At 44.8% G+C, this 27,500-nt stretch overlaps 1 protein-coding gene across 1 annotated transcript in view; it reads right to left on the minus strand.

Annotated features, from left to right (window-relative positions):
- Positions 1 to 285: 285 nt before the first annotated feature.
- pudp (pseudouridine 5'-phosphatase) overlaps positions 286 to 27,500 on the minus strand; it is a 39,108-nt gene continuing 11,893 nt past the window's right edge. The window contains exons 4-5 of the mRNA XM_056301381.1: positions 3,236 to 3,483; positions 286 to 873 (exon numbers count right to left, since the gene is read on the minus strand). Of these exons, the coding sequence (XP_056157356.1) occupies positions 3,307 to 3,483 (177 nt within the window). The 3' untranslated portion in view covers positions 286 to 873; positions 3,236 to 3,306. The remainder of the gene's footprint in view (positions 874 to 3,235; positions 3,484 to 27,500) is intronic.

The raw sequence follows: 27,500 nt of genomic DNA on the forward strand, positions 1-27,500 counted from the left end.
ATCAGTCACATATTTTGCTTGAGTAAAAGTATCTAAGTACTTTCAAATGTACTTAAAACATCAGAAGTAAAAGTACTTGTCATATTCACTGCACAGATATGACGGAGTTGAGTGTCAACTGCACAGATATGACGGCATTGACAGGGTCCGGCTAAAACTATGCCGACCGTACCTCTTTTTCTGCAGATGAGTGCCAATGCATACCCCAGTTATAACTTGCACAAAATAGTATACCAGTACAACATATACACCATAAATTACAAGGATAGAGACACGGTGGTTCACTGAATGAGCAAGGCTAAATCAGCAGTCACTTCAGATATTTAATAAATCCAGGCCCTGATCTTGTTCACCCAATGTGAGCCAGATATAATAAAACAAAAATCAAATTTCCACTTGTGAACACTGAAGATTGGATTAATCAGATTGGGGCGTTTTTCAAACTGATGCGAACAGTGAATTGCAGTCAAGCGAAAGAGAATATTGCAAACTTAAAAAAACAATGATTCAATTTAAGATTTGATCTTACGTCTCGGCCATTTTAATGAACTGATCTGTTCAATGGGTCGGTTCCTCTTGCCTTTGGTATATAAAGAAACCCTGATTTTTATTTTATTTTTTTCCTCTATAAAGTAAGGGTTGTTAGAAAAAGTAGCGAGGTTAAAAAGCATAGATACACGCTTTGAAATTTAGCATCATGAAAATCATGCAGTTTTAATGAAATTAATACACTTAAATGAGTGCAGATACTTGAAAAATGTACTAAGTACATTAATTACTTTCCATCACTACAAAACAGCAGCATGGATGGCAACACGCAAGTCCAACAGCTGAAGAACAGAAACAGTAACAACCATACTGTGATGTTGAAATCTGTTGAAAAAAAAAATCAAAATAATGCTTTAGCTGCAGATAAAACACAAAACTGGAAAACATAAAGTAACCAGCTTACAACTGTACCACGGTTAGTGAGAAAATTACTGAGTCAAACCTTAATTTCCCAAGATCCTTCATTCTTGTGGGGAAAATTAATTATCCTTTTTTTTGTTGATTGTTTTTGGATTCCCCGCCTTTTTCTCCCCAATTGTACTTGACCAATTACCCCACTCTTCAGAGCTGTCCTGGTCGCTGCTCCACCCCCTCTGCCGATCCGGGGAGGGCTGCAGACTACCACATGCCTCCTCCCATACATGTGGATCCAGCCGGGAGGGGGGGGGGGGCGTAGCACGTAGGTTTTTTTGTTTATTGTTTTTGGATTTCCCCCCCTTTTTCTCCCCAATTGTACTTGGCCAATTACCCCACTCTTCGTAGCTGTCTTGGTCGCTGCTCCACCCCCTCTGCCGATCTGGGGAGGGCTGCAGACTACCACATGCCTCCTCCCATACATGTGGATCCAGCCGGGGGGGGGGGGCGTAGCGCGTAGGAGGATCACGCTATTCCCCCCAGTTCCCCCTCCCCCCTGAACAGGTGCCCCGACCGACCAGAGGAGGCACTAGTGCAGCGACCAGGACACATACCCACATCCGGCTTCCCACCCACAGACACAGCCAATTTTGTCTGTAGGGATGCCCAACCAAGCTGGAGGTAACACGGGGATTCGAACTGGTGATCCCCGTGTTGGTGGGCAATGGAATAGACCGCCACGCTACCCGGATGCCCAATTATAGTTTTTGACACTTGTAAAATACTCACACTATTACGGTTATGAAACCCATTACTATTTCTGCTGTCTTCGTTGGCTTCATTAATGCTGCACGATTTCACAGTATCACCTGGTGGGTTTCTCTTCCACCAGGTGGTTCACCTGTTGTCCCAGGTCTCACATCTCTTTCACTGGAGGCAGAAATACCCGGAACAACAGGTGAATGTGATGAACTACCTGGTGGAACAGAAAAGCAGCAGTGCTGGTGATACCTGAGGACCCGATTGAGGACCACAGCTTTAAATTGTTCTTTTCGTGATACCACCACCATACAGTGATTGAGTGTAATTGGCCCCGCTGGTGACTTATAGCCAACTGTTTGTAAAAGGTTGTTAGAGACAAGTCAAATTACGACCAGGACTGGAAAAAAGTACAAGTAACGAGAAAAAGAAAAAAACTTAAAGAAATACAGCAAAAAAGAAAAAGTAAACCTTAATTTGCACAAGAAGGTTGGGCAGCTGACGCAGCCTGCTGATGCAGTGCAGAGATAATTATCTGAAATAAGGTTCCACGCCGACTGTTATTCTTGTAAAAAGGCTTTGCAAAATGAAAGAAAGCTATATTGGCTCACCAAAAAACAAAAAAACCCCAAAAAACAAAAAAAACCTGATGCAAATAACAAAACCAAATGTGTTTTTATTTGATTAAAGTTGTAATCAGACGGAGTAGGTAGACACATTCTGAGGTTTTCATTCAGCGCCATTCTCATGCGGCTTTCAGTACCTAAATCAAAGACACGGCTTTTAACGCACAAATCCCTCACACGGCAACGCAAGTCGGGGAAGCAAACGCATGCACGCAACTGCACATGCATGCAAATGCGCACACGTGCACACGCAAAGACAGGAGACCCACTTTAGGGCAGGGGAGGGTAAATGACACGTAAAAAGGGCGAGTGATGAGCGGGAGCGTGCGAGTGGGATGAGAAGCAGAAAAGACGAGGAGATTACCCCTCCTTGAGGATGAAAGGCCAGGGAGGCATGGAGGGGAAGTGGATGGGAGCGGAGTAAAATCCTATTTCAGCAGCCCGAGGGAGCCACAGCGCGAAGTTTCTCCCCCCTCTCTCTTCCAGTGGGCCCTCTGTTAAAGCCTTTTTTTTTGGTTGCGAGGGGAGGGAATGTGTGAATCCTAGCGAGTGCAGAGGCAGACGTGAGCAGAGATGAAAGGGTGAGGATGACTGGCAACCTCTTTACTGGATTACACTACGTGGCGAGGTAATGTCTTTGGCATTTCAATAGGCCCGCTCATACGCGCAGGGGTAAAACGCGACAGCCGCACTTTCCGAGAGCACACTCCCCTGAACATTAAGACAGAGACACGCGACGAGAGAAGCCCGACAAATGCACCCGCAAGAGTGGATGCTAAAAAGCTCGTCCGAGGGACAAACACTAAAAGGGCTCAACCAGAGATTTGACATCTCATTATGATCCGATATAAACAATTCCCTCTCATTAACTGGTGTGAGTGGAGGCATCAATATCTATTCATGACTTGATCAGGCATCAATTTACACAATCAAACTTATTTTCTCACTGAGGCATCGTAGGAAGGGTTTTCTTTTGCCAAACTCCTGTTTTTCAAAGGCCTGGTTACAGTGTGAGGGCTCAGTCAAAGGCCGGCAAGCCGAAGAGTTGGGGCTGGAAGTCCTCCATGCTCCTCAGCCGCAGCGTGGCCTCCTGGGTGAGTCTGGGGTCCAGGTTGTCGTCGGGAATCATCACCACCTGCATGCCCGCCGCCAGTCCCGCCTTCACCCCATTGGGAGCGTCCTCGAACACCAAACACTGGACAAGGACAACACACAGGAAACAAAACGACATTATCTCATAAGCCTATTAGGCCGACAGGGTTTCACCCCTCTGCAGAGCCCCAAACACTTCCCCGAACAGCACAGACGAAAAGCTGAGAAGAAAAACAAGCAGGCACGGGTGCATGATTTCCATTTTCGATGTCTAGAAGGAGCTTTGGTTTTCCAAGGGGTGCAAGTATTTTCCACTCTCTCTCAAAGCCCTGATCCATAGTCGTGGTTAGGCGCCCCCTGCTGGAATATATTCACCCCAGTATTACTTTGCTTATGCTTTGAATCAGGGGTGAAGAGACATTTTTCGCAACCGCGTGGGCACGCGCCATCTAAATCTCAAGCTGGCACACCCAGCATAACCATAAAAATGTACGATTTAGCTGCAAATGTAAAAAATTAATATTACTTCTTATTATTCGTATTGTTTTTATAGCTTATTATTTCTTACACTATTGAAATTAATTGGGAAAAAATGAAAATGAAAATACTTGTTTCTTGCTTCTCGTTTACCATATGATGATGATGGGTCAGATTTCCCCCCTCCTTCCCCCCCCCAATTGTACTACCCAGCCAATTACCCCGCTCTTCCGAGCCGTCCTGGTCGCTGCTCCACCCCCTCTGCCCATCCGGGGAGGGCTGCAGACTACCACATGCCTCCTCTGATACATGTGGAGTCACCAGCCGCTTCTTTTCACCTGACAGTGAGGAGTTTCTCCAGGGGGATGTAGCGCGTGGGAGGATCACGCTATTCCCCCCCACCCCCCCAACAGGTGTCCCGACCGACCAGAGGAGGCACCAGTGCAGCGACCAGGACACATACCCACATCCGGTTTTCCACCCGCAGACACGGCCAATTGTGTCTGTAGGGACGCCCGACCAAGCCGGAGGTAACATGGGGATTTGAACCGGTGATCCCCGTGTTGGTAGGCAACGGAATAGACCGCCACGCTAGCCGGACGCCCTTTAGGTCAGATTGCGAGCAGCCCACACGCACTGCAGAGAGGAACAGAAGCCTACCTTCCACTAGCTAGCTGCTTTTAATGTAGCTTAAGAAAAACATCATGGCAAAACAAAGCAGTTTGCCTAAAGGAAGAGACCAGCCATCATGCTAAACCCAGACACCTCCTCCTGCGCCACTTACGTGTGGTGGCTAATTCAGCCTTTCCCCATCAGCAGCTGCACCGTTGAAAGACTCTTTTCAACTGTCAGTCGGATAAAAACCGGTATCAGGGCATCAGTGATGACATGAAATACATACTGAACCCTTTGTCCCCGCTCTCCTTTGAAAGAGAACTGACTGAATTGTTGGACTATAATGAAATAATTTCAGTGTTCAACACAGAACTCCGTCGTCTCTTGCTGTAATCCTCAAAAGTAAGCTAATTTACAATTTCCGACTGTAGCAGCCTTTTGCCTAGTTCATAATTATTGTTTAATTATTATGTGTGTGTGTGTGTGTGTGTGTGTGTGTGTGTGTGTGTGTGTGTGTGTGTGTGTGTGTGTGTGTGTGTGTGTGTGTGTGTTGGGCACTACAACCGCGACCTCCACTGTGCTGCTGAAAACAAGCGCGGACTCAGAAAGGAGTAAGTTCCCAGAAAGGCCCAAACCACATCCTCAACCACTTCTTCACACCCTTGCCCACTCTGCCCCAAAATACACGGCTCCAGGATCCGCCTCTACACCCACCCGAAGACCCACAGGGACCTAGAAGGAGGAGAGTCATACTCAACTCCGAGTGACCGCCAGTGATGATGGTGTATGTGTGCATGCCACGTGTGTGTGGTTTATTTTGCCGCCATGCCAGGCTATGTTCAAGTGTCATTTTTAATGTTACTGAGCATGTTGGTGCTGTACGCTTGAGATGGCGCTGTTCCATCTGTCCGCTGTGTGTGTGTGTGTGTGAATATGTAGCCGCCATGCCAGGCTATGCGATACTATGAATGATGTGTGCCTGTAACATTACCTCTAAAGATGTATAAGGCCTGTATGATTAAACTGTGGTGCATTCAAGAAAGAACAGTTGTAATGGTTTATTATGGTTCACATATGCATTTGAGAACCTATTAAAGAGTAACGTCTCCCCCAGGTCTGAGCCTAACTCCACCCACTGCATCATTTTGAAAACTGCTAAAATGTGGGCAAGGTGCTGAGAGGAGGGGCGGGGAGAAGCTGAGGAGGGGGGGGGCACGGATGTGAGGCAGGAGCATCGGCAGGAGCATCGGCAGGAGTAGCTGGGGAGATTCGTGAGAAAGACCCGGCACAAGTCACCGGCTCGCTGCCGTACCCAGTCCCCTCCACTAGCCCGCCTTCCAGCACGGCGTCATTTTTCACCCCTGCAAAGAACCTCCGACCACTGTGATGCAGATGCCCCTCAGATGGAAGGGGGGGGGGCTCTTTCTGTGGCAGAAAGAGGCCGGAGCGAGCCCAGCCCAACCGACCCAGTTGTCCGGGGGTGCTTCTACAGCCGTCAAAAGGACAAGTCTGAACCACTGTGCCAAAATTGAAAATGATGAAATAATATAACTATAATTAACTGTAAATTGAGAGAAATTCAAATGGTTGGTTGAAAATTTAATGAAGGTGCAAGGTTAGCGAGTAAATGCCTGTGAATGATGAGTCTCAATCAGCATATATTTGAAAATGAGCGCGGTTTCACAGACTCATGCGCAAGGGCGGGGGCTGAGGGAGGCGAGTCGCCCATCTCTGACGAGAGGGTGATAACATTCTCTTTTTTATTTCATTACCTGGATAAGTCCCAACCAGTCGACTCTTTGTCAGCATTGGCCTTGCAAAGTTCAGGGCGGATTTAAAGCAGTAGACAGCGTGTTGAGCCATTTTCAACACATGAAATGTTGATTTTTATGAATTTGGTAGGAAAAGTCAATATTAACACCAGCATTGATGTGTTCCATCACCGTACAGTCATATCATCTACTAGTTTACAGCTTCAAAAACAGGCGTAAGTGTGTAGTGCCTCTTTAGGTATGATTGGTCTTGGACGACCTAGGCCCACCTGTTTTCTCTGTGTACAACAACACCGTGATTTCTTTTTTTTTGTGGATATTTCCCTCCTTTTCTCCCCAGTTGTACCCATCCGATTACCCCACTCTTCCGAGCTGTCCCGGTCGCTGCTCCACCCCCTCTGCCGATCTGGGGAGGGCTGCAGATTACCACATGCCTCCTCCGATACATGTGGAGTCGCCAGCCGCTTCTTTTCACCTGACAGGAGTTTCACCAGGGGGACGTAGCACGTGGGAGGATCACGCTATTCCCCCCAGTCCCCCCCCCCGAACAGGCGCCCCAACCGACCAGAGGAGGCGCTAGTGCAGCGACCAAGACACATACCCACATCTAGCTTCCCACCTGCAGACACGGCCAATTACGTCTGTAGGGACACCCGACCAAGCTGGAAGAAACACGGGGATTCAAACCGGCGATCCCCGTGCTGGTAGACAACAGAATAGTCTGCTACACGACGCCCTACACTGTGCTTTCTACATACGCTGTTGATTTTACAATCTAAAATTTTCAATTTTGACAGCTGCTACAACAAAAATTTTAGGGTTTGGATGAAATGAAAAGGTTCATTCACCACAATAATATCTTTACGCTGAAGTGAAACAGAGCTAAAATACACCAGTAATGTTAGAGCATAGTTTCAACGAGGCAAGTCCTTTGAAGAATTTGTGCAAATGTACGTTGACAAAATAACTTCGGTACAGGCGGTTTAAAGAGGTATGCTCCGAATCTGTCTCTCTCTGTACAGCACAAAGTTAGAAGATGCAGATATGTCCAAGGCGTGGGTAAACAGAGTGTCTACAGAGTGGCATGGGGATATGTCTCATTACACCGCCTGAATAAAACACAGACTGGTGCAGTATCACTGTATACCTTTGATCCCAGAGGAGTTGGCCAAAAATTGTATAAGGGTAGTAAAATTTCACAGTTCGCTACGTGTTGGTTTGGTGTGATTTAACCAGGGTTGATGAATTTTGCCAAAGGACAGGATCTGCTCTGAAGTCAAACAATGTGCCTATAGTATGCAATTTCCCTGTGAAGGTGGAATTTTAGTTCAGGAAACCCTCGTCTAACCCCAACACTTCAGCAGAAAAAGATACAATCTAAGAGACTGACTCCCCCCCCCCCTTAAGCGTTAATGAAATGTCCGGGCGACTGAAAATATAAAAATCGTAGCGTGTTAAAATGCTTTACACGACACACATGAACATGAGCATCTCAACAACTGCTGTTAATTAATACTGTTGAACCTTGAACTTGGAGTTAATCATCTGCTAACATGCCATAATCACACACGCCGTTGTGCAGGCACGCCACAGGAAGTGGGGAAGAGAGCAATGACTTGACTCACTGCGTGCAGTTTAGAACAAGTCTGATGCCCTACTTTTTCCGGAAGGAAAGACGGAGTGAGGAAACAAACTGATGTTTACCAAGACATGGGATGCAATGCAATTGTGTGTTGGTAAAAATTTATGTCTCTTTGTGTTTAATGTCCAATGCATCACTCCATCTCAGAGAGACATCAAACACACAGACGTGGAGAGAGAGAGAGAAATGGTTCTTCCCCCGTCATTAATCATACATGGCATTACACTAAGGGAGGGCTTCATAACCTAGATATTCAAATCAGGTACAATTAAGATGTGAACTTTCTAACAGAACACAGAATTTGGCGTGATACTTCTGCGATACCGCGGCTCGTGTTCAGCTCTAGCCTTGTGTGTTCTGAACAGACCTAGTTCACTCAGGTCTAGCTCCTATAGCCAAACTAGTTTCCTCGCCACTTTTAGTGTGGATGCGTGCTACAAAATGGTCTTGAGATAATTCCGGATACATCAGGAAACCACCCAGTCTCCGTCTTAGCTAACTCCCCTCCCCTCCATTAATGCAGAGAAACTATAAAAACAACTTAGCTCTCAAAATTTGACCTAAATCCTCAGATGTTTGTGGGGGGGGGGGGGGGGGAATAGAGCCGAAGAATTAACGCTTTAGCTTTGAGAATACATACTGTACAACTGCAATGTCTTGTATTCCCACCGAGCCAAAGGCCCATCTAGGTCAAGGTCACACTGAGAACACTCAGTTTTTTTTCTTTCTATGATTGAATGGTAAGAAAAGCATCCATCTAAAGGTTTATACCAAGAAGGGAAGCCTGGTCTGCTGCATCCGGTGGGCCCAGGGACCACGGCCCTGCCTGGAGCTGCACCCGAGGAGGAACACCGAGAGCGGTCTGACAGGACACGGAAGCGGGGCAGCCTAGCCCATGCAGACCGGCAGTTCCCACAGTCATCCTGGCGTTTGTTCTCTCGGACAGTGATTTTATTTATTTATTTATTTATTGGCAGTTTGATATATGTGTTCTTGTAGTTTTTAGATGTGTTTTGTCTTTGTGTTGCACTGCTGTGGGCTGGGGGAAAAGATATTTCATAAAGTGTTCCTGATTCCCGATTCTTATATAGGTTTTTGAGAATGCATGTTGGTTTCAAAAAGCTGATCAAAAACCGGACTGCGGTCCGCAGTGGTGTAGCGGTCTAAGCATCGGCTTTGTGTCGATGCAGTTGCCCACTGGGGACCGGGGTACGTACCCCGGTCTCATCAGATCCAACTATGGCCAGACTCGATGAAGCAGCAATAATTGGCAACGCTGTCTTCGGGAGGGGGGTGGAGTCGGCTTGTGTTCGTCACATGAATGCGTCTCTGTGTGTGTCGGAAAAAGCAGTGGTTCGGCCTGGATTCGCGTTGTCACGAAAGTGGCGAGGCATCTCCTTCGAGACTGCCAGCCGGAGAGATGCAGTTGGCAAACGCATGCAGTACGAGGGTGGGTGTTTGAACTAAAATAGGGATCGACTGGCCAGTAAATTGGGAGAAAAAGGGAAAAATCAGAAATAAAATTTAGAAAAAAACTGGACTGCATCAAATCAGATTTAAAAATCAACACTAACTACACTAATAGGCTAAAAAAAAGTCTGACTAGCTGTCTTGAAAAGACACACTCAGCGGGTCAGGTTATCACCTCAGATTAAGAATCAGACCTCATTGAAGCAAGTTAGAGCTATTTACTTGCACCACAACACCGCTATAAGGTTCATCCATGCACATGCTATACCCATTCTAGAAACAGCAAATATGGGGCTGCTGAACTAATACAGACACAGCACTATGAAACAAATATTAGCCAATGCCAACCAGCAATTAACTGCTACCTATTGCTGCAAGTCCTAGCAACCAAGCAAACTTGAACCAAATACAGATATCAAGCTACTAATCTAGTATGTTAATGTATCAGGAAGCACAGTGCTTGCCAAGGAATTGCATAACTCAATTTACTCTTATTTTGATCCCATTCAGTATTATCCATTCTCAACCGCAGCCACTCAACTGTTTCCATGGCAGCCTCTGAAAGAGACTTTACTCCTTGTTTCAAGTTTTGTTCACGATTCCCTACTTCACAGTAGAAATGAAAGTTGGTGAAAAGGTTAATAGAAGGTCTGTGAAGTCTCCTCCTCAGCATCCTCAGCGTGTAACCTGCTCAATGATGGAGTAGTGAAGTGTAGTGATGGGGTGGAAATAGCTGTCCCAAGTGATATGCAACAGGTGATTCCTTTGCCTTCCTGCTAATGGTGCTCTTGTGTTCTCTGACTGGTTTTGAGCAGTCTGCTGGTTTTGCCCAAAAAACCTTGACCAAAAAGACAGATAGGAAGTCACTGACTTGGAGGCTACATAGGTGAGCTGTTGTATGAGAATTGTGTGTCCGTTAAAGAGTGAGAAAAGGCAGAGGTACTTGCGATGAGTGTCGCACTGTGCAAAGCTGAGGCGGGGGAAGCAGTCAGGTGTTGGAGTAAAAAAAGAAGGTAGGGTGTGATAATACTGCAGTATTGCCAGACTGTGTCTGATGTTGCCTCAGCATTTAAATGAAAAGAGTGCTGAGTCATGGAAAGTAGTGCCAAACTGTATACCCATGTACAGGTTGTGTCAATGATGTTTAATGTCAAGAATGATGCTGGAGCAGGGACAGCAGGTGTTGGAGAAAACGACTGAGAATTCATCCATTTTCGTGTTGAGAAAACTAATATTGGCGTTGATCTGTCTCTTATAAAGGGAATGTCAACCGGCTCTGCTGTGTAGGCATTCTGTTTGGCTTGTGGTCTTGTCTTGGGGTAGCACAGTGGCCCAGCGGTTAGCACTGTTGCCTCACAGCAAGAAGGTCCTGGATTCGAACCCCAGGCTGTTCCAGGTCCTTTCTGTGTAGAGTTTGCATGTTCTCCCCATGTCTGCGTGGGTTTCCTCCGGGTGCTCCGGTTTCCTCCCACCATCAAAAAGACATGCATGTTAGGGTTAATACTCCTGCCTGTGCCCCTGAGCACGGCAATGGAAAGAAGAATTGGAGTTGGTCCCTGGGCGCTGCACCGCTGCTGCTATGCAATAATAGGATGGGTTAAATGCAGAAGAAAAATGTCATTGTAACAAACAACTGTACAATGACAAAAATGAAGTGGCTTTCTTGTTTGCAGTTGTAATGTCCACCAGCAGTATCAAACAGAAACGAGAGAGGAGAAGGATTTTGATTTACTCCAGCCAGACTGGGTAGTGATCTAAAAGGTTTTTGTGTCAATCTCTAAATACGGATACATACATCCATCCATTATCCCAACCGCTGATCCTGCTCTCAGGGTTGTGAGGATGCTGGTGCCTATCCCAGCAGTCATTGGGCGGCAGATGGGGAGACACCCTGGACAGTTCGCCAGGCCAACACACACACACACACACACACACACACACACACACACACACACACCTAGGATCAATTTAGTACAGCCGACTCACCTGACGTGCATGTCTTTGGACTGTGGGAGAAAACCGGAGCACCCGGAGAAAACCCACGCAAACATGGGAAGAACATACAAACTCCACACAGAGGACGACCCGCGACAACCCCCAAGGTTGGACTACCCCGGGGCTCGAACCCAGGACCTTCCTGCTGTGAGGCGACCACGCTAACCACTGCGCCACCGTGCCACTGGGATACATATTCCCTCCACATACGGATAGACAAAGCTGACAAGGTAGAAAAACTAGGCTACAAAAAAATCTATCCACAGGGGAATATGAATTAATAATATAGCAGTCATCTCTGGCTGAAAAGCCACATTTTGACTCAGGGGATAAATATGACACATTATTTAACATGTAAAACGTCTTGGTAGTGAGAAATATGGGATGTATTAACATCCACAAGCGTATTTCAACACCTCACTGATCCATGCCAGCCTACAAAAACAGGCCAGCAGCAGGAAGAGCAGACTGAAAAAAAAAATGCTGTGTGTGTCCTGTCCAGCACCCATGTGTCACCCTCACCTTGTGGACAAAACAACACTGGATAAAATGGTTGTGTGTCGGCTTGGACGGACACACACACACACACACACACACACACACACACACACACACACACACACACACACACACACACACATACATATCAAAACTGCTTCCAGTGGACATTGGCCTCTATCCTGGAAACAGCACTGGCCAGCCAAATGCTGGTGATCGCAGCGCTGTTATAACCACTCTGTCTTCACCCCAAATTACACCTCAAAGTTTTGCTCATCACTGCAGAGCCTCCATATACTGCAGATGCCAACTTTGTGAGAGCCCTCCCTTCAAATGCATTGGGTGAAAGCTATTAGCATGTTGAAGTGTTCACTGATGTGTCCTTTCTTAAGAGCACTTACAAATTTTTCTCTGTGTTTTTAACAGGTACATGGAAAAATAACTGACTTTCAATGTAGATGAATGATAGAGATAGGACACAAATTTTCTCTGAACAAATTGCATCAACTCAGCTTTGGTAGATGGTAGATGAGGAATATTTCATTTACGAAGCAGTAGGAGATCATAAAAGCACTGTATCAGTTATTTTTGAGTAAGTGCTACTGCTCAAAACGCTTGGCGCCATTGCAGAGCCCATGGATGTTCCCTGAATCTGGAGGTAGCACTATCCAGTACCCACATTCACTTGGGTCAATGGTATGACGCAAAGCTCAAGGATACTGAGTTTGAACAACTCAAAAAGGATACCGTCACATAAATAGCGTGCATAAAAAAAATTGCTGCCAGGAAAATTCAAGCTGTGGTGCTTAAAGTTTGGCATACGCCCAAGACTCATGTGGCCTTTAACAGTGCATGAAATCCCCATCAACAAAGTGGAAAAGCAGGAAAGAGTGATCAGCACACATGTGAAACAGTAGCTTGGACTTCCGTAATGCTTGAGTCCTGCCGGACTGGACAGGAAGAGCAAATTTGATTACCAATGGCAAGTCTTGTGGAAGAATTCAAATGCATCAAAGCAAGGTTGGTCATGAACTTCACTGAATCTGAAGATATTGTTATTCGAACAGTACAAACATCAGCAGGAAATGTCCACTTTGCACCATTTGTACAAGTAGGCCAGCCTCCAGAGCACCATATGACATCAAGGATGCAAGCATTCTGCAGGCTGCTTGGAATTGGAAAATGGAAATGGACTTTGGGGAAAAAAAGCTTGTGTTTTCCCCAGACATTGAGCCTACAACAGTCTTGCCAGACATGGTCCTGTGGTCCACAACAGCCAAGCTGGCATACATTGTGGAATTGACAGTACCATGGGAAGATGGTGTTGAAGAACCCTACAAAGGGAAAAAGACCAAGTACTCTGAACTGGCAACTGAAGCTGCCTAGAACGGCTGGAAGACCAAGATTTTCCCTGTAGAAGTGGGATGCAGGGGATTCGATGCTAAATCTACAACCAGTCTATTGAAGAAGATGTGGGTCAGGGGTCGGTCCCTCCAACAAGCAATCAAACGCAGCAGAAAAAAGCAACAATTGGCTTTGGACAACAACTTGGCTCAAAGATGAAGACAGGAGGGTATGGAACTGAGGGGGGTGTACCTGGGACGCCAGGAATCCCCGTCGAGCCCTCTGGAGATGTTGTGGGCTTATCAACGGAACGTCAAAGAAGAAGAGTGCCCATCTGATGACCCTGATGACGACTCTACCTCTCTCTTTCACCACTCCAATCCCACTGCCAATATCAAGTGGCAATCCCTATGGTAAATCGTGCTGACTTACCACAGGGATTGAAAAATCAAGTCCTATTAGCTCTACAAGGAAAGTAATTTTAGTTGAAAATCAGCTCTGCACGTTGTTAAATGGGATCTGTGAAGGGGCCTGGATTTTGTCTGTGATTAAGTTAGAACCTACCATTCCTGCGACACAATTTATTTTATTGTGGACCTCCTTCCTTTTTACCTCTTCATCCCTTGTTTTGCCCATTTTCCCTTACATACCACAATCCATGTCTCAATTGTCTCAAGCCTTAAAAATCCTTCTTTAAACCTGTCTTCTCCTCTTCATCTAGACTGATTAAAGTGGCTTTAACAATGGAAATCAACTAGGGATCACTACTTTCATTTGGATCCACCTAGTCAGGTCGGTTTCAGGGAAAGAAAAGAGCAGGCATCCCAAAATGTTTTGTATGCTCAGGGTACATTATCTTTCAAACCTTGATGGTTGATGTTTCATTTGATAGAGAACTTAATTTAATTGTAATTACAACTATTCTAATTATCTGTTAACGTCCCCTCCTATTTCATCCATTTCTATCCGTGGGCATCTCTTGTTTTTCTAAGGTCGACTCCATTCTCCATTGTATGGGCTTGGGATCTTGTGAACGCTGCGCTTTTCTATACTACAGTGACAACATAAATGTCGCGTAGTTGATGATGCTAGTGTATTCTTCTCTTTGTGTTTATTGGTAGACTGCAAACCAACTAGGTGCACACTGCCACCTACTGTTATCGGAGTGTGTCGATACACAAGTGTAGGCGGGTACGGAACAAAATTACTAATGTGAAAGCTAAGTGGCAGGCAATCGTACTCAGGCACGGTATGAAGCAATCGTACCTAAAATGAAAACGCTGCAAGACTCACTCCGTATTGAGTGTTCTGTCAGTGTGATTGTTATTTGGGGTGCTTTAACTGAGCTCTCTCCCTCATGCCTCTCGGCGCATGGAGAGCTGTTTTCTCTCCTACGTTTTGTCAGAGTGATTGTTATTTGGGGTGCTTTAGTAACTGTGCGCTCTCCCTCATGCCTCTCGGCGCATGGAGATCCGTTTTCTCTCCTACTCTGCTTAATGCCGGACTGTTACAGTGCACAACCAGATGTGGAAATAGCAGCAAAATATTCTGTTCTTAGCGTTTCAGTAGAGCAGCAATACGTTCCATTCATTAGCGTGCGATGAATCTGGCATGAGCTGGAACTGCTGCACCAATTCATTTTGAAAGAGCAACGGCCAAAAGGGAAACTCCCAGTTCCATGTTTACCAGTGATGTCATTGGTCAGCCGACCAATCGTGCGACACCTTTTGTCACCTGATCCAGTGGCCCAATCATGTAACTTGATCACTCAGTCACTCTAAACATGATCACTCAGTCATGGACATTCGCGTTTGTAGGGCTGGCCCACTGGTGCGGTCCAGCCAAAGACTCTCAGAGCTAAAGACCAAAGAGGAAATATAAACCACAGAGTTGAAACAAAAGCCCCCAAAGGACTTATACCGTATAGAATAGTAAAAAAAAGAAAAGAAAGAAAGATAAAAACTACTCCCATAGCCAAGACACAGTGAAAGCAAATCAGGAAACTCGCCTAAACGCCTTAAGCAGAATTTCTCATGTTATCACCAAAGGTTTTTTTTTAAGTCCTTAGCAAATTGAAAATAAATGACCTTTTTGAATGTCGGATGAATTAATTCATTCCTTTAGATTTTGGTTCAGATATATCAGTCACCGAGCAGTTTCCCCCTCCCGTCTGCTTTTGAATCTCTCTTCGCTTTAATTCTTTTTTCTTTTTTGACAAAATAGTCCATCAGTAGTGGCCCATACTATCCTTGAATAACTTTCAGTACTGGGTTAAAATGAAGCTTTGATAGGAATAGCAAGGGACTGCAGTACTTCTACAGATCTGAATTGTGCTGTATTACAAACTAAGCCCTTGAGTAAGCCTTAGGAGAGCCTTTGTTCACTTCCAACTCTAATGCTCAGGTAGAACAAAGAGGCCTGCTTGAGTGATCTCCAAACCCTAATTGACTGTTGTGATGTTACTAAGCCTCAAAACAGGGGGTGGCGGACAATAATGTCGGCTATACTGAGAGCCTGCAACAGAGGAGTCCCCGCTAATTCCCTTGATTAGGAGCAAATAAAACTGGTAATTGTCCAATGAGCTGGCGAAGTGACCCTTTAATCGGCTTCAAATACATTGCATTTGAAATGGATGAAAAACACGGCTCACGCTCGGCCGATAGCTCTGGTGGGTGATGAATGGAGGAGGTCACCAATGAGAGAGGAAGTGATTAGTTTTATATGTGCCTTTACCTCGCATGTACATCTGCCTATCCGTGCACAAATCCGCTTCCATCATATAGAGCATGGATTTCTGAGTTCAACATTTTAGACATGCTATTAGGTTGATAACTGAACTTCTGCAAAATAATGACTGACACTGCAATCCACCGATAGGAACTTAGCAATGGTCTGGACTACAGTACCTCCAACATCCGACACTGCTGTGACACCTTTCCTAAGAGCAACAGAGAACACCTTGGATGCAACACATTTGTAAAAAGGCATATCTCAGGTGTCACTGGGGGTAACTATAAATCATATTTATATTATCCCAAGTGAATGAGGGCAATGCATTTTTTAATTCTTTCCCCAAATCCAAATCCGACCACCATGAAGGGATTAGGCATTACATTTTGTGGAAGACCGCACTTTGAAGAATGAAGAAACCTTCAACAGATGCACTTACATCTGCTCAAAGGTAAATTAACTGCTGTTTAGCTAAGATCATCTTGAAAATATTCATTTTTACATATAAGCCACAAGGAAGGGAGGCGGGACTTGGAGAAATTTTGTTGACAGTCATTTTATCCTCATTATACAGAAAAGTACATTTTCAGAGTGGGTGACCCCTGCAGGAAACTGTATTATCCTGATAAAGATTAGTACAGTGAGTTTTGTGGGGAATTGCACAATGCAATTTTCATGCAGACACCATGCCTCTTTCTAATTACAACATATGGATGAAGACCAAGTTTATGGAGACCATGCAAAATAATTATGAGGAAAAATGTAGGGGGAACAAGTCGATGAGAGCCATACAACCAAAAGGTGAATAAACAGAGAAGCTGACTATCAAATTTTAAAGCTCATTCCTGCCGGTGCAGACTGGTCCCGACTCCACCCGCCTGCGGGTATAATGGTGAAAAAGAAACGGCTCCCACCTCAAACGTTGCCATGGAAGATTTACAACCTGTCCTCAGGCATACACCCTAAAACATGCAAAATTCATCAGGGCCAATTGAATCTCGATTCATTGTGTATCCAAGTCTGCGGCGCCAAATAAGATAAGACAAGGGAGGTGTGGTAACACTGCTGTGCATGACCGAGTACTCGCACGCACGCACGCACACATGCACGGTATCATTTGACAGCCTTCTCCTCTTAAATCCCCTCTTTCTTCTCCTATCTCACATAAGAACTCAAAACACACACGCACACACACACAGTACACACCAGCTAACCCTTCATACCCTTTACAGAAGTGTGTTTTGGTGCTTGTATGCTGCCATTTGGATCATATCCAAGCCTTGCTTGGCTGCAGACAACACTGCTTGGCTGAAGACAGCAGTTCAACAAGAGGGCCTCTAAAACGAGAGCCCCCCCCCCCCCATGAGAGGAACCTGATTGAGTGGTGTGTTGCTACATTTGAGCCGCTTTTACAGTCGGTTTGAGCAGATAATCTGTTCATAAGCAAGGACCAGGTGTCCAATTCAGCCCAAAAGGACTGCATTCGTAGTGGGGTCCGATCCAGCTGCACACTGGAGTGTGGTCAGACTATCAAATCGTAGATGAGAATGAAAAGGGGGAGTCCCACTGCTCCAAACCGTTTTTTATTTAGACTATAGTCAGCATGATCAGCCCGACTTTCTCTATGCCGGTCCGTTCTTTGCCATTTATTTCTGTTTGATTTACTGCAAGGGACTGCTGTGTGGATCCATGGCACAGCGTTGGGGGAAATAATACCGATAGCAAATCACCCCCACCCCCCACACAGACACACATCCTCTGGTTCACACCATCAACAACAAGCAGATCCTCCCTGCCTGCCCTAGCCTGCTCCACTTAGTGACTTTGTCAGCATGTGACACGAGGCGGGCGAAAGAGACGTGTCAATGTCTGCCAGTCTGTCCGCCCGACAACGTTAACATGGCTTTGGAATGGATCTGTCACAACACAGCTATTCGCCAGTGCAAACCTTTCCCACATTTTGGGCTGTGCACTAAACAGAACTGATGCCATTTTCTTAACCGATAAAAAAAAAAAAACGGAAGTACGGGCCCCTTGCCATGCACACACGGCCGCCCACCTGCTGTCCCTTTAACGGTTTTCCAAGTTTATGTACTGTACTATGCTGAAATAAATTGAAATGATGGATCGTTAGACATGACTTGAATGCACGGGTTTTATTGACTCCAACACCACGTAGACTTAAACCACTCACAGGCCGCCTTATCAACGCCTCTCTGAATAAATACTAAGAGGTCGTGTCTGACTCCACATGCTACCCGTACTGACAGTGATGTGAGATGAGTATACTATATTGTATATTTCCTGAGCACGCTGCCAATGTCACTAGATGGACACAGATGCTCTATAGTGCACAGCCCCAGAGAATAATATAGCTCCATATGGAAGACAGTCTCTGTGTTGTTCAGGCAGTGACTATATATATATATATATTTATATATTTATATGTATTATATGAAGAAAGAAAGAAGCCATGTCATTATTGTCATTGTACAGGTTGTAATGAATTTGTTCTCTGCACTTAACCTATCCTATTGTACAGGAGCAGTGGGTAGCTGCAGAGCCCGGGAACCAACTCCAGCTCTTCTTTCCATTGCCTTGCTCAGGGGCACGGAAAGGAGTATTAACCCTAACATGCATGTCTTTTTTGATGGTGGGAGGAAAGCGGAGTACCCGGAGGAAACCCATGCAGACATGGGGAGAACATGCAAACTCCACACAGAAAGGACCTGGGGACGGCCTGGGGTTCGAACTCAGGACCTTCTTGCTGTGAGGCAACAGTGCTAACCAGTGGGCCACCATGCTGCCCTGTTGTGTGTGTGTGTGTGTGTGTGTGTGTGTGTGTGTGTGTGTGTGTGTGTGTGTGTGTGTGTGTGTGTGTGTGTGTGTGTGTGTATATATATAATCCAGTTAGTCAAGTAAATTCCTTATGAGACAGTACAAGCCTGTTTCATGCCATAAGCAATCATCAGCTGTCAATCAAATCATCAGATTGACAGCTGATGATTGCTTATGGCATGAAACAAGTTTGTACTGTCTCATAAAGAATTTACTTGACTAACTGGATTTTATATATACTAAATTCAGTAGCACCTATACTTCTTTGTCATTATACCCACAAGAATGGCCCCACACAAACAACAATCTTTCACCCAGTTAAGCTAACATGTACCTGATCACGTATTGTAGAAATCCATCTACTATTCATAAATTAGTTACTTAGTGTGTTAGTGTATCTGTGTATTATCTACAATCACCTTGGTCTTTCAAAAAGTTGCTTTTTTTTCCCCAAACCAAGTTAAGATACGAAATTATGAAACAGCTCATTAAACCAATTATGTATTCATGTAATTATGAGAGGAAAGGTACATTTAATGCAGATTTGATTTTGATAGAAAGCGATCACTGGTAGCGACTCTGGCGATCACATGAGACGTGAAAAGCACATAACTGGCTACTAACGTTTACCTCAGGCAAAATTCACAACAAAAAAAGCAGACTTGCCTCTGCTCTTCTTGATATATTTGCCGTTGTTAGAGCTCGGTAAGGGACGCGGGTTAGACACGTGGGAAGTTTTTGTTTGTAAGTGGGATGAAACAGCCACTAGGACGCATGATGTACCATTTGAGTATACCACAAACGCCCTTTTGATGATAAAATGCTGAATTTCTACACGGGTGTGCAGGATGTTGGTTTGTGGTTTCAGACACAGCCGTCGAGTCGATGCCAGTATTATCTATAGCCACGGCTTGTGTTGCTCTCGGCCCCCTGTGCGTCTACTATATATCAGGTCCCAGCCTCACCGCAGGGAGGAACATGTATAGGGGGTTAATCAGCCACACACACAAGTGCAGCTAGCTGTATGATTGTTAACCCCCTGCATGTGTGTTGCTGATGCCACAGTCTGCGACAGATATGCCACAGCTCTTAGTGCATGTTGAAGCTTTAAATGGCTCAATGATATTTGGACTGATTGCTGCGAAAGAGGATTAGGGTCACCTGCCGGTTGAAAAAAAAATAATATTGGGACTTCTGGGATTAAAATCAGAATTCTGAAATTAATCTCACAGAGTTCTGATTTTATTCTAGAACTCTAATCTCAGAACTCCCAAGTTTTGCACGTGGCCCTAATCCTCTTCCATAGATTGCAAACTGTGAAGCCGAAAATACTTGTATTATGAGCTACAGTCACATGAAAGCTGCAGAGATCATTTAGCAGAGGCAGGTATTTTCTTTCATACAACTGTGTTTGAGAGAGCGTGTGAGCGAGACAGAGAAAGCATGTGCATGTGTGTGTGTGTGCATATATTTTTTTCTATTTTGAGATACTTTACTGTTCCCCGTAGGGAAATTCTACTCTGCATTTAACCCATCCTAGCTGTGCAGCTACGAGCAGCGGGCAGCCGCCGTGCAGCACCCGGGGACCAACTCCAGTTCTTCTTGCCATGCCTCGGTGAGGGGTACCAACCCTAACATGCCTGTCTTTTTGATGGTGGAAGGGAACCGAAGCACCCGCAGAAAACCCTCCGCAGACATGGGGAGAACATGTAAACTCCACAGAGGACGACCTGGGATGACCCCAAGGCTGGACAACCCAGGGGTTCAAACCCAGGACGTTCTTGCTGTGAGGCAACAGCGCTGACCACTGGGCCACTGTGCCGCCCAAATATAAATGAATGTGTGTGTGTGTGTGTGTGTGTGTATGTGTGTGTGTGTGTGTGTGTATTGCACCATAATCAATACAGATTGTAGTTTATGAATTATATTAGTAAAAAAGAGGATTCCATGTTCTTCTCCTTGTGAAACTTGCAGCAGAAATAGGGAATTCACAGACAATTCATACACATACTATACAGTATGTGTACAAAAAAAACAAAAAACCCTCACAGCAAATAGAAGACACGATGGTCCATAAAACATGACCTTTACTTCTGAAGTCGATGCACTGGTAAAGCAGGAAGATACGCGGTTGATAAATGAAATAAGGCCAGGCTGTAACTGCTTGGCAGACAAAAAAACAAAAAACAAAAAAACCCAACAACACATGCACCAGTATGGGTGCATTTATTTCTGTGAGCGTCTGTTCTTGTTACTGTGCAATCGAATGCGCGCCCTGCGCACGAGTGCTTGTGTTACCGCGTGCATTGGCGAGTGAATAAGCGACAGTGACAGATTGCCTGCCACATCTTCAAAGCGATCCCAGGACTCAGGGCAGCTTGAGTGAAGGATGTGTAACGTTTCATCATCTCTGCTATGGAGCTGAGAAGTACCACATATAGACAGACCTATGGAAAGGAGAAGCACGGATTCGGAAGATTCTTTGTGTTGTGGGTGTGCATGTGCGTGTGTGTTACATCATGCAATCCCACACTTCCCACAGTGCATACACACCACATGGTTCCAAGGTCAGTCGTGTGCCCTTACAAGGCCAAAGGTCAGGCTTTAATCTCTGGGCAAGTAAACCACCCAAAGGACATCGGGTGATTGGTGGGTGTGAAGAGGCTCTATAAATGTCAGATGTTAACCTGCTAATGTCTTAAGCCTAACTGTCTCCGAGCCTCGCAAATCAAACAATGGCGTCCATGAGGACTAAAATACAGCAGAAACTGTTTTAATCCTCTATGTGCTAAGATTTAACCTCAGGTCCTCGGCACATCACTAGTTGTTCCTATAGCATGTCCAGGTTAGTGACTCGTGAGTGGCCATTCATCATCAGGATCCCCCAGCTCTTCAAGCCCCCCCTTTTTTAACATAGCCTTTGTTTCCATATGTAGTCATATAGAAGTGAACATACAGTGCTGCTTGAAAGTATGTGAACCCCTTGTGCAGTTTAGATGTTTCTGTTGTTTTACCATGATTTTCTTATTTTATCATCACCAGTTTTTATGTATGAAATGTCGGATATATGTTTATCAATTGCATGTACTCGTTTAGTGGGACTTGTTTAAGTAGCCCAAAAACTACATGAAACATGGAATTAGTGTATGTGCAAAAGTAAGTGAACCCCCAGCTGCATTGGTTAAGTCAAGCAGGTAACAGACTGTGGTGAAACACATTTGGGTGCTTAATTAATCATTTAAGCAGACCAATGAAATGAGACATCCTTGGGAAAGGGTTTGGCCTGCACTAATTAAAAGAGAGAGGAAACCAACCAAACCAATGTGGTCCCATACAAATCAACAATACCGAGAGCAAAGGAGATATCCGAGGACATGAAGAAGAGGGTAGTGACAGCCCATCAGTCTGGGGAGGGCTATAAGACCATCTCCAAAAGATTCCAGCTCCATCCATCCACTGTAAGACAAATAATTTACAAAAGAAGGGCCTTCAACATGACAGCAACTCTGCCTAGAAGTGGACGCCCATCAAAACTATCACCCAGAAGCACCAGAAAAATAATAAATCAGGTAAAGGCCAACCCACACATCACCTCTAGAGAGTTGCAGACCTCTCTGGTAGCATCTGGGACAAATGTGCATGCGTCTACAATCAGACGAAAATTGAATCGCCATGACATTCATGGGAGGGTTGCTAGAAGGAAGCCTCTGCTCTCAAAAAGAACAAAGCTGCCCGTTTCAACTTTGCCAGAGAGCACTTGGACAAACCAGAGGCCTTCTGGAAGTCCATTCTCTGGACAGATGAGTCCAAAATAGAATTATTTGGTCATAATCAAAACCAACAAGTTTGGAGAAAAGCCAACACCGCATATGAAGAAAAGAACCTCCTCCCAACAGTGAAGCATGGTGGTGGAAATGTGAAGGTCTGGGGCTGCTTTTCTGCTTCTGGACGACTCCATATTATCCAAGGAACCATGAATTCTCCGGCATATCAACAAATTCTTGACCAGAATCTCCTGCCATCAGTCAGGGAGTTGAAGCTGGGATGAAAATTGATTATGCAACAAGACAATGGCCCTAAGCATTCCAGCAAAACTACAAAGGAATGGCTTCAGAGAAAGAGGATTCGTACTCTGGATAGGCCCAGTCAAAGTCCGGACCTTAATCCAATTGAAATGTTGTGGCGAGACCTGAAGAAGTTGGTACATACCAGATGTCCCTCCAACCTCTCCCAACTGGCTGAGTTCTGCAAGGAGGATTGGGCAAAAATCCCCATAAGCAGATGCGAGAGACTGGCTAGTAGTTACAGAAGACATTTGGTTGAAGTAATGGCCTCAAAAGCAGGAGCCACAAGCTACTAATACAAGGGTTCACATACTTTTGCACATGTTAAATTTTCAGTTTTTGTGAAATAAACCACCTTCGTTGAACTAAATAATGAAAATATATCTCTTTTTGTGTGTGTGTCCATTATTTGGAAGGTGTGCTTTACAAATTGGGATTTGGATGTATGTGTAATAAGTAGGGCCCTACCAAATTCACGGTACATTTCGCTCAATTTCACGGACCTAGTTTCTCGAAAATCACAGATTTCACGGAATCTATAAGAAAAATGCGACATTTCACGGCAATTATTAAATTACACTTTTTATTCACACAGGGCCTGAATAGCCCAGCCTACTGTACACAGCATAACCGTACTGGTGGTTTAATGTAAGCATTGAGCATCCTGCGATGGTGCTTGGCTTCATGCTCTGTCTCTGCGATGAAAATACTTGTCCATGTTTTGACACGGCCCTCTCCGCGTCCAAAGAGTTCGTCGGGATTGACAGACAGCGCCACGCTACTTTAGCAAGGTGTGGTAGCCTAGATTCGGAGGATTTCCAAAAAGCTAGCGCTAGTAAAGTTGTGTCCACCTCTTGTGCGATGTATTTGTAGTTCGGCAATTCCAGCCTACAGTTTTTGTCAAATCCAGGAATGTCCGTGCGGAGTGAGTTTAAATCCACCGTCAAAATAAGTGTTTGTGCAGGGTCAAAAATGCGCACTGCTTTCAGGAATTCGGCCGCTGGTTGTTTAAATCTACTTTGCGTAATGTTCTCGTTTGACTCGTCTCCGAACCACCTTGTGGTTCTTTTTCGGCAGCCCTCTTTTTGTGGAGATGAGTTTCACTTTCCAAGTGACGCTGAATCGTTGCTCGTCGACTGTGATCTAAGGAGATATTACAACTCGTACAAAATAATTTCCCGCCATCAGCGTGTAAAATATGTTTTCCAAACTCAATTACTCTGTCGTCTGCAGTCGTGTTTTTTGAGGCTTTAGATTTCGACATCTTCAGCACGTTAGGGCCTAAGCTAACATGCTGGCGACAGCTAACTCAAACTATGCTAGTAACAACTATGATCATTGCGACCACCCCGGATGCTCATTTAACCAATCAATGTCTTAGACACGTGAATGCTTTTATTCGCGCATCCAAAATGTCAATCATGTCAGCACAGTATTTTCTCAAACTGGTTGCGCACTTAAATTCTGCATTTCACTGCATTTCACGGCAAATGGTCAATTACACGGGAAGAGGCTGATTTCACGGTCCGTGACGCGATTTTCACGGCCGTGAATTTGGTAGGGCCCTAGTAATAAGCTTATTTTAATGTTTTTTACAAAAACAGTGACCATGTCTGGAGGGTTCACAAACTTTCAAGCAGCACTGTATAGTGTTACCCCCGGCTTGGTCGGGCATCCCTACAGACACAATTGACTGTGTATGTGGGTGGGAAGCTGGATGTGAGTATGTGTCCTGGTCACTGCACTAGCGCCTCCTCTCATCAGTCAGGGTGCCTGTTCAGGGGGGAGGGGGAACTGGGTGAATAGCGGGATCCTCCCACGCGCTACTTCCCCCTGGTGAAACTCCTCACTGTCAGGAGAAAAGAAGCAGCTGGCGACTCCACATGTATTGGAGGAGGCATGTGGTAGTCTGCAGCCCTCCCCGGATCAGCAGAGGGGGTGGAGCAGCAACCAGGACGGTTCAGAAGAGTTGGGTAATTGGCCAAGAGCAACTGGGGTGAAAGGGGGGGGGGGGTCCCAAAATAATAATAATTTAAAAAAAAGAAGTGAACATATAAGCATGATACATGAATCACATATCGAATGTAAGCATCGCATCGACTTATTCATCTTCTGTTCATAGAGGCTTCACAGGCATAGACCCCCAATTAACCTCATTCTGACCAATATGTAATCACCCATATGTTTAAGCATACACTTCTTCATATGCCCATTAGGAAACTCTGGAGCTTAAAGAAGAGAGGGTCAGGAGACATCTCAGTTAGCTTGTCACTGTACCATCACTATATATATGCACCTATACACAATCACATTCACATCTGTATACATGGCTCCAATTACATATAGACTGCACCAGTCGAACTCTTCCGCTCCACTGAGATTACACAGAAGTTCTGTCCTTAATCAGTCTCAGTAGCTGTAGTATTACTGGTGCCCACTTATTGCTGAAAACATCAGTCTTTAGCTGGAATTTGGCTATTGTGCTTTCCATCAAATATACACTTTTTGAACTTTCCGTCCCGTTGGACAGCTGGTGGCTTTACACTTCTCTGCAACACTATAATTATCTTCTTTGCAATCAGCAGCAACACTCCAAGTAAATATGTCTGATTTTTGATATCTATATCTTCTAGAGTCTCTCTCAATATAAAGAATGTTGGCTCTAGAGGTAGGTCTACCCCCATGATTTCCTTAATCTCTGCCTGAAGATCTCTCCAGTATTGATACAATTTGGGACAATCCCAAAAAATTTGGGTATGGCCCCAATCTTCACACATTCTCTCCAGCATAATTCTGAGGTGTCGCTGTATCTCGCTAACAAAAGAGGATTCTTAAATACTCTCATTCTAGTTTTTTAATTAACCCCCCCCCCTCCGGTAAGACTGCTTGTTAGCGTGTGACCATCAAGGAGCATCTTTTTATGGCTTTTTATTTTGACATCAGAATTTTGATATTCATTTGTCAAGAGGGTCGAATGCTACCATAGGGACATCTACCGACAAAGATCAAAATAGAAAAAGCAGTCTCGGCAAAACATTAATTCGCACCGTTTCAATTCTGCCAATTAGTGATAAGGGGAGAATTTCCCATCTGAGCATATCCACCTTTATCTCCTTCAGTAACTTTCCATAGTTGGCTTAAACACAGTTTTGAAGTGGAGGAGTGACGACAATGCCTAAGTATCCAAAGCCCTCCCTGGACCAATGAAACCTGACCTGGTTATCTAGTTGTGGTGGCCAAATACGCGACAGCATCATTTCTTCTGATTTTGAGTCATTCATTTTATAACCAGATATTAGTCCATAATCATGAAATGTTGACAAGTGACCTGCGCTGGACTCAGCTTTACAACTGTGTCTCATCAGGCAACCGAACACAAACATCAGACATGTTTCAAAAAGTCGAATTTTCCCTATTGTATTTGAAAATGAAAAACGAAAAGTTACTGCCCTTTTAACATTCAATATTATCAATGGCCGATCACACTACTACTTCCTGGTCCAACTTGCAGGAACGAACAGCCTATACTTTCTGTAAGTAGTAGGAACCATCCATAAACTACCTGGCCAGCAAAATAGAGAAGTCGTAGATGATGGAAAATCATGTACACAGTCTGAGACACTAGATTTTATTTTTGTCGTTGTTGTTGAGAGGACAAGTTAAAGGCTCATGTTCAGTCGGCCATAAGAAGCCATTGTAAAGTAGACCCGGAGGCTGGTAAGGAAAATAATATCATTACTGATATGCACGATGGCAAAAGCTACAGAAACAAGACACAGGTTGTAAAAACAAATGGAAATTTCCTTTAAGAGTTTAAATCAAGGCTATGCTTGATATACGTACCCTTAAAATACTATGTTGTCTGAGACTGGGTTATCTCAGTTAGTGAGTGAAGAGACAAGTCCTCTTTGGAAAAACAGAGGATATGATAAAGCAGCCTGTTATATAATGTGCAACCACTGCAACAAAGGCAGCCATCACAGACCAAACCACATTTTTATTAGAAGATAACCAACCACTATACCAAGTGTACAGGGACTGCAACTTAGTCAGAAAGAAAAGCTTGCAGACAGCCCAAGGACTAAATAAAAACTACTGTTGAGCCAAAAGGAGTATCTTCAATTCTCACAGCCCACCCTGTTTCCTTTTTCCCCTGCTTGTAATCTGAGGAGAGCCCTACAGTGGGCTCACCCCTGCGCATCTGAAGTCTGTCGATGGAGTATCCAGCAAGGCAAATATAAACAGGCAGGAGAAACAGAGTTGTGTATCCACACGCAGGTCGAGCCAGTCACATGCAACACAAGATCAGGAAAGTGCAAAGAACTGCCGAGAAACGCGCTGGGCACTTTTAAATCTACTCAGCCATCAAAAGCATTCAGCAGCCCCATAATATTTTGTCAGAGTTTACTCCAAAAGCATAACTTCCTGCATATTTCATGGAATATCTTAAAAAAAAAGAAGAAGTCCACTTTCTCATACTCTTAAGTGAGCCTTTCAACCTCATCACCTTTTCAAGCCTCAAGAGACTGTTTCAGAGCAATCCTCTGAGCATTTTAAATGCTTGTACATCCATCTCACAGCTTCTCTACAATGCTGGATGCAATCACCTTCTTATCCGTTCCACCCTCTACATAAGCCACATTCAAGCCACGAAGTACAAATATCTGAAAAGTAC

The sequence above is a fragment of the Lampris incognitus genome, chromosome 21 (assembly GCF_029633865.1).
Source record: "Lampris incognitus isolate fLamInc1 chromosome 21, fLamInc1.hap2, whole genome shotgun sequence".
Lineage (NCBI taxonomy): Eukaryota > Metazoa > Chordata > Actinopteri > Lampriformes > Lampridae > Lampris > Lampris incognitus.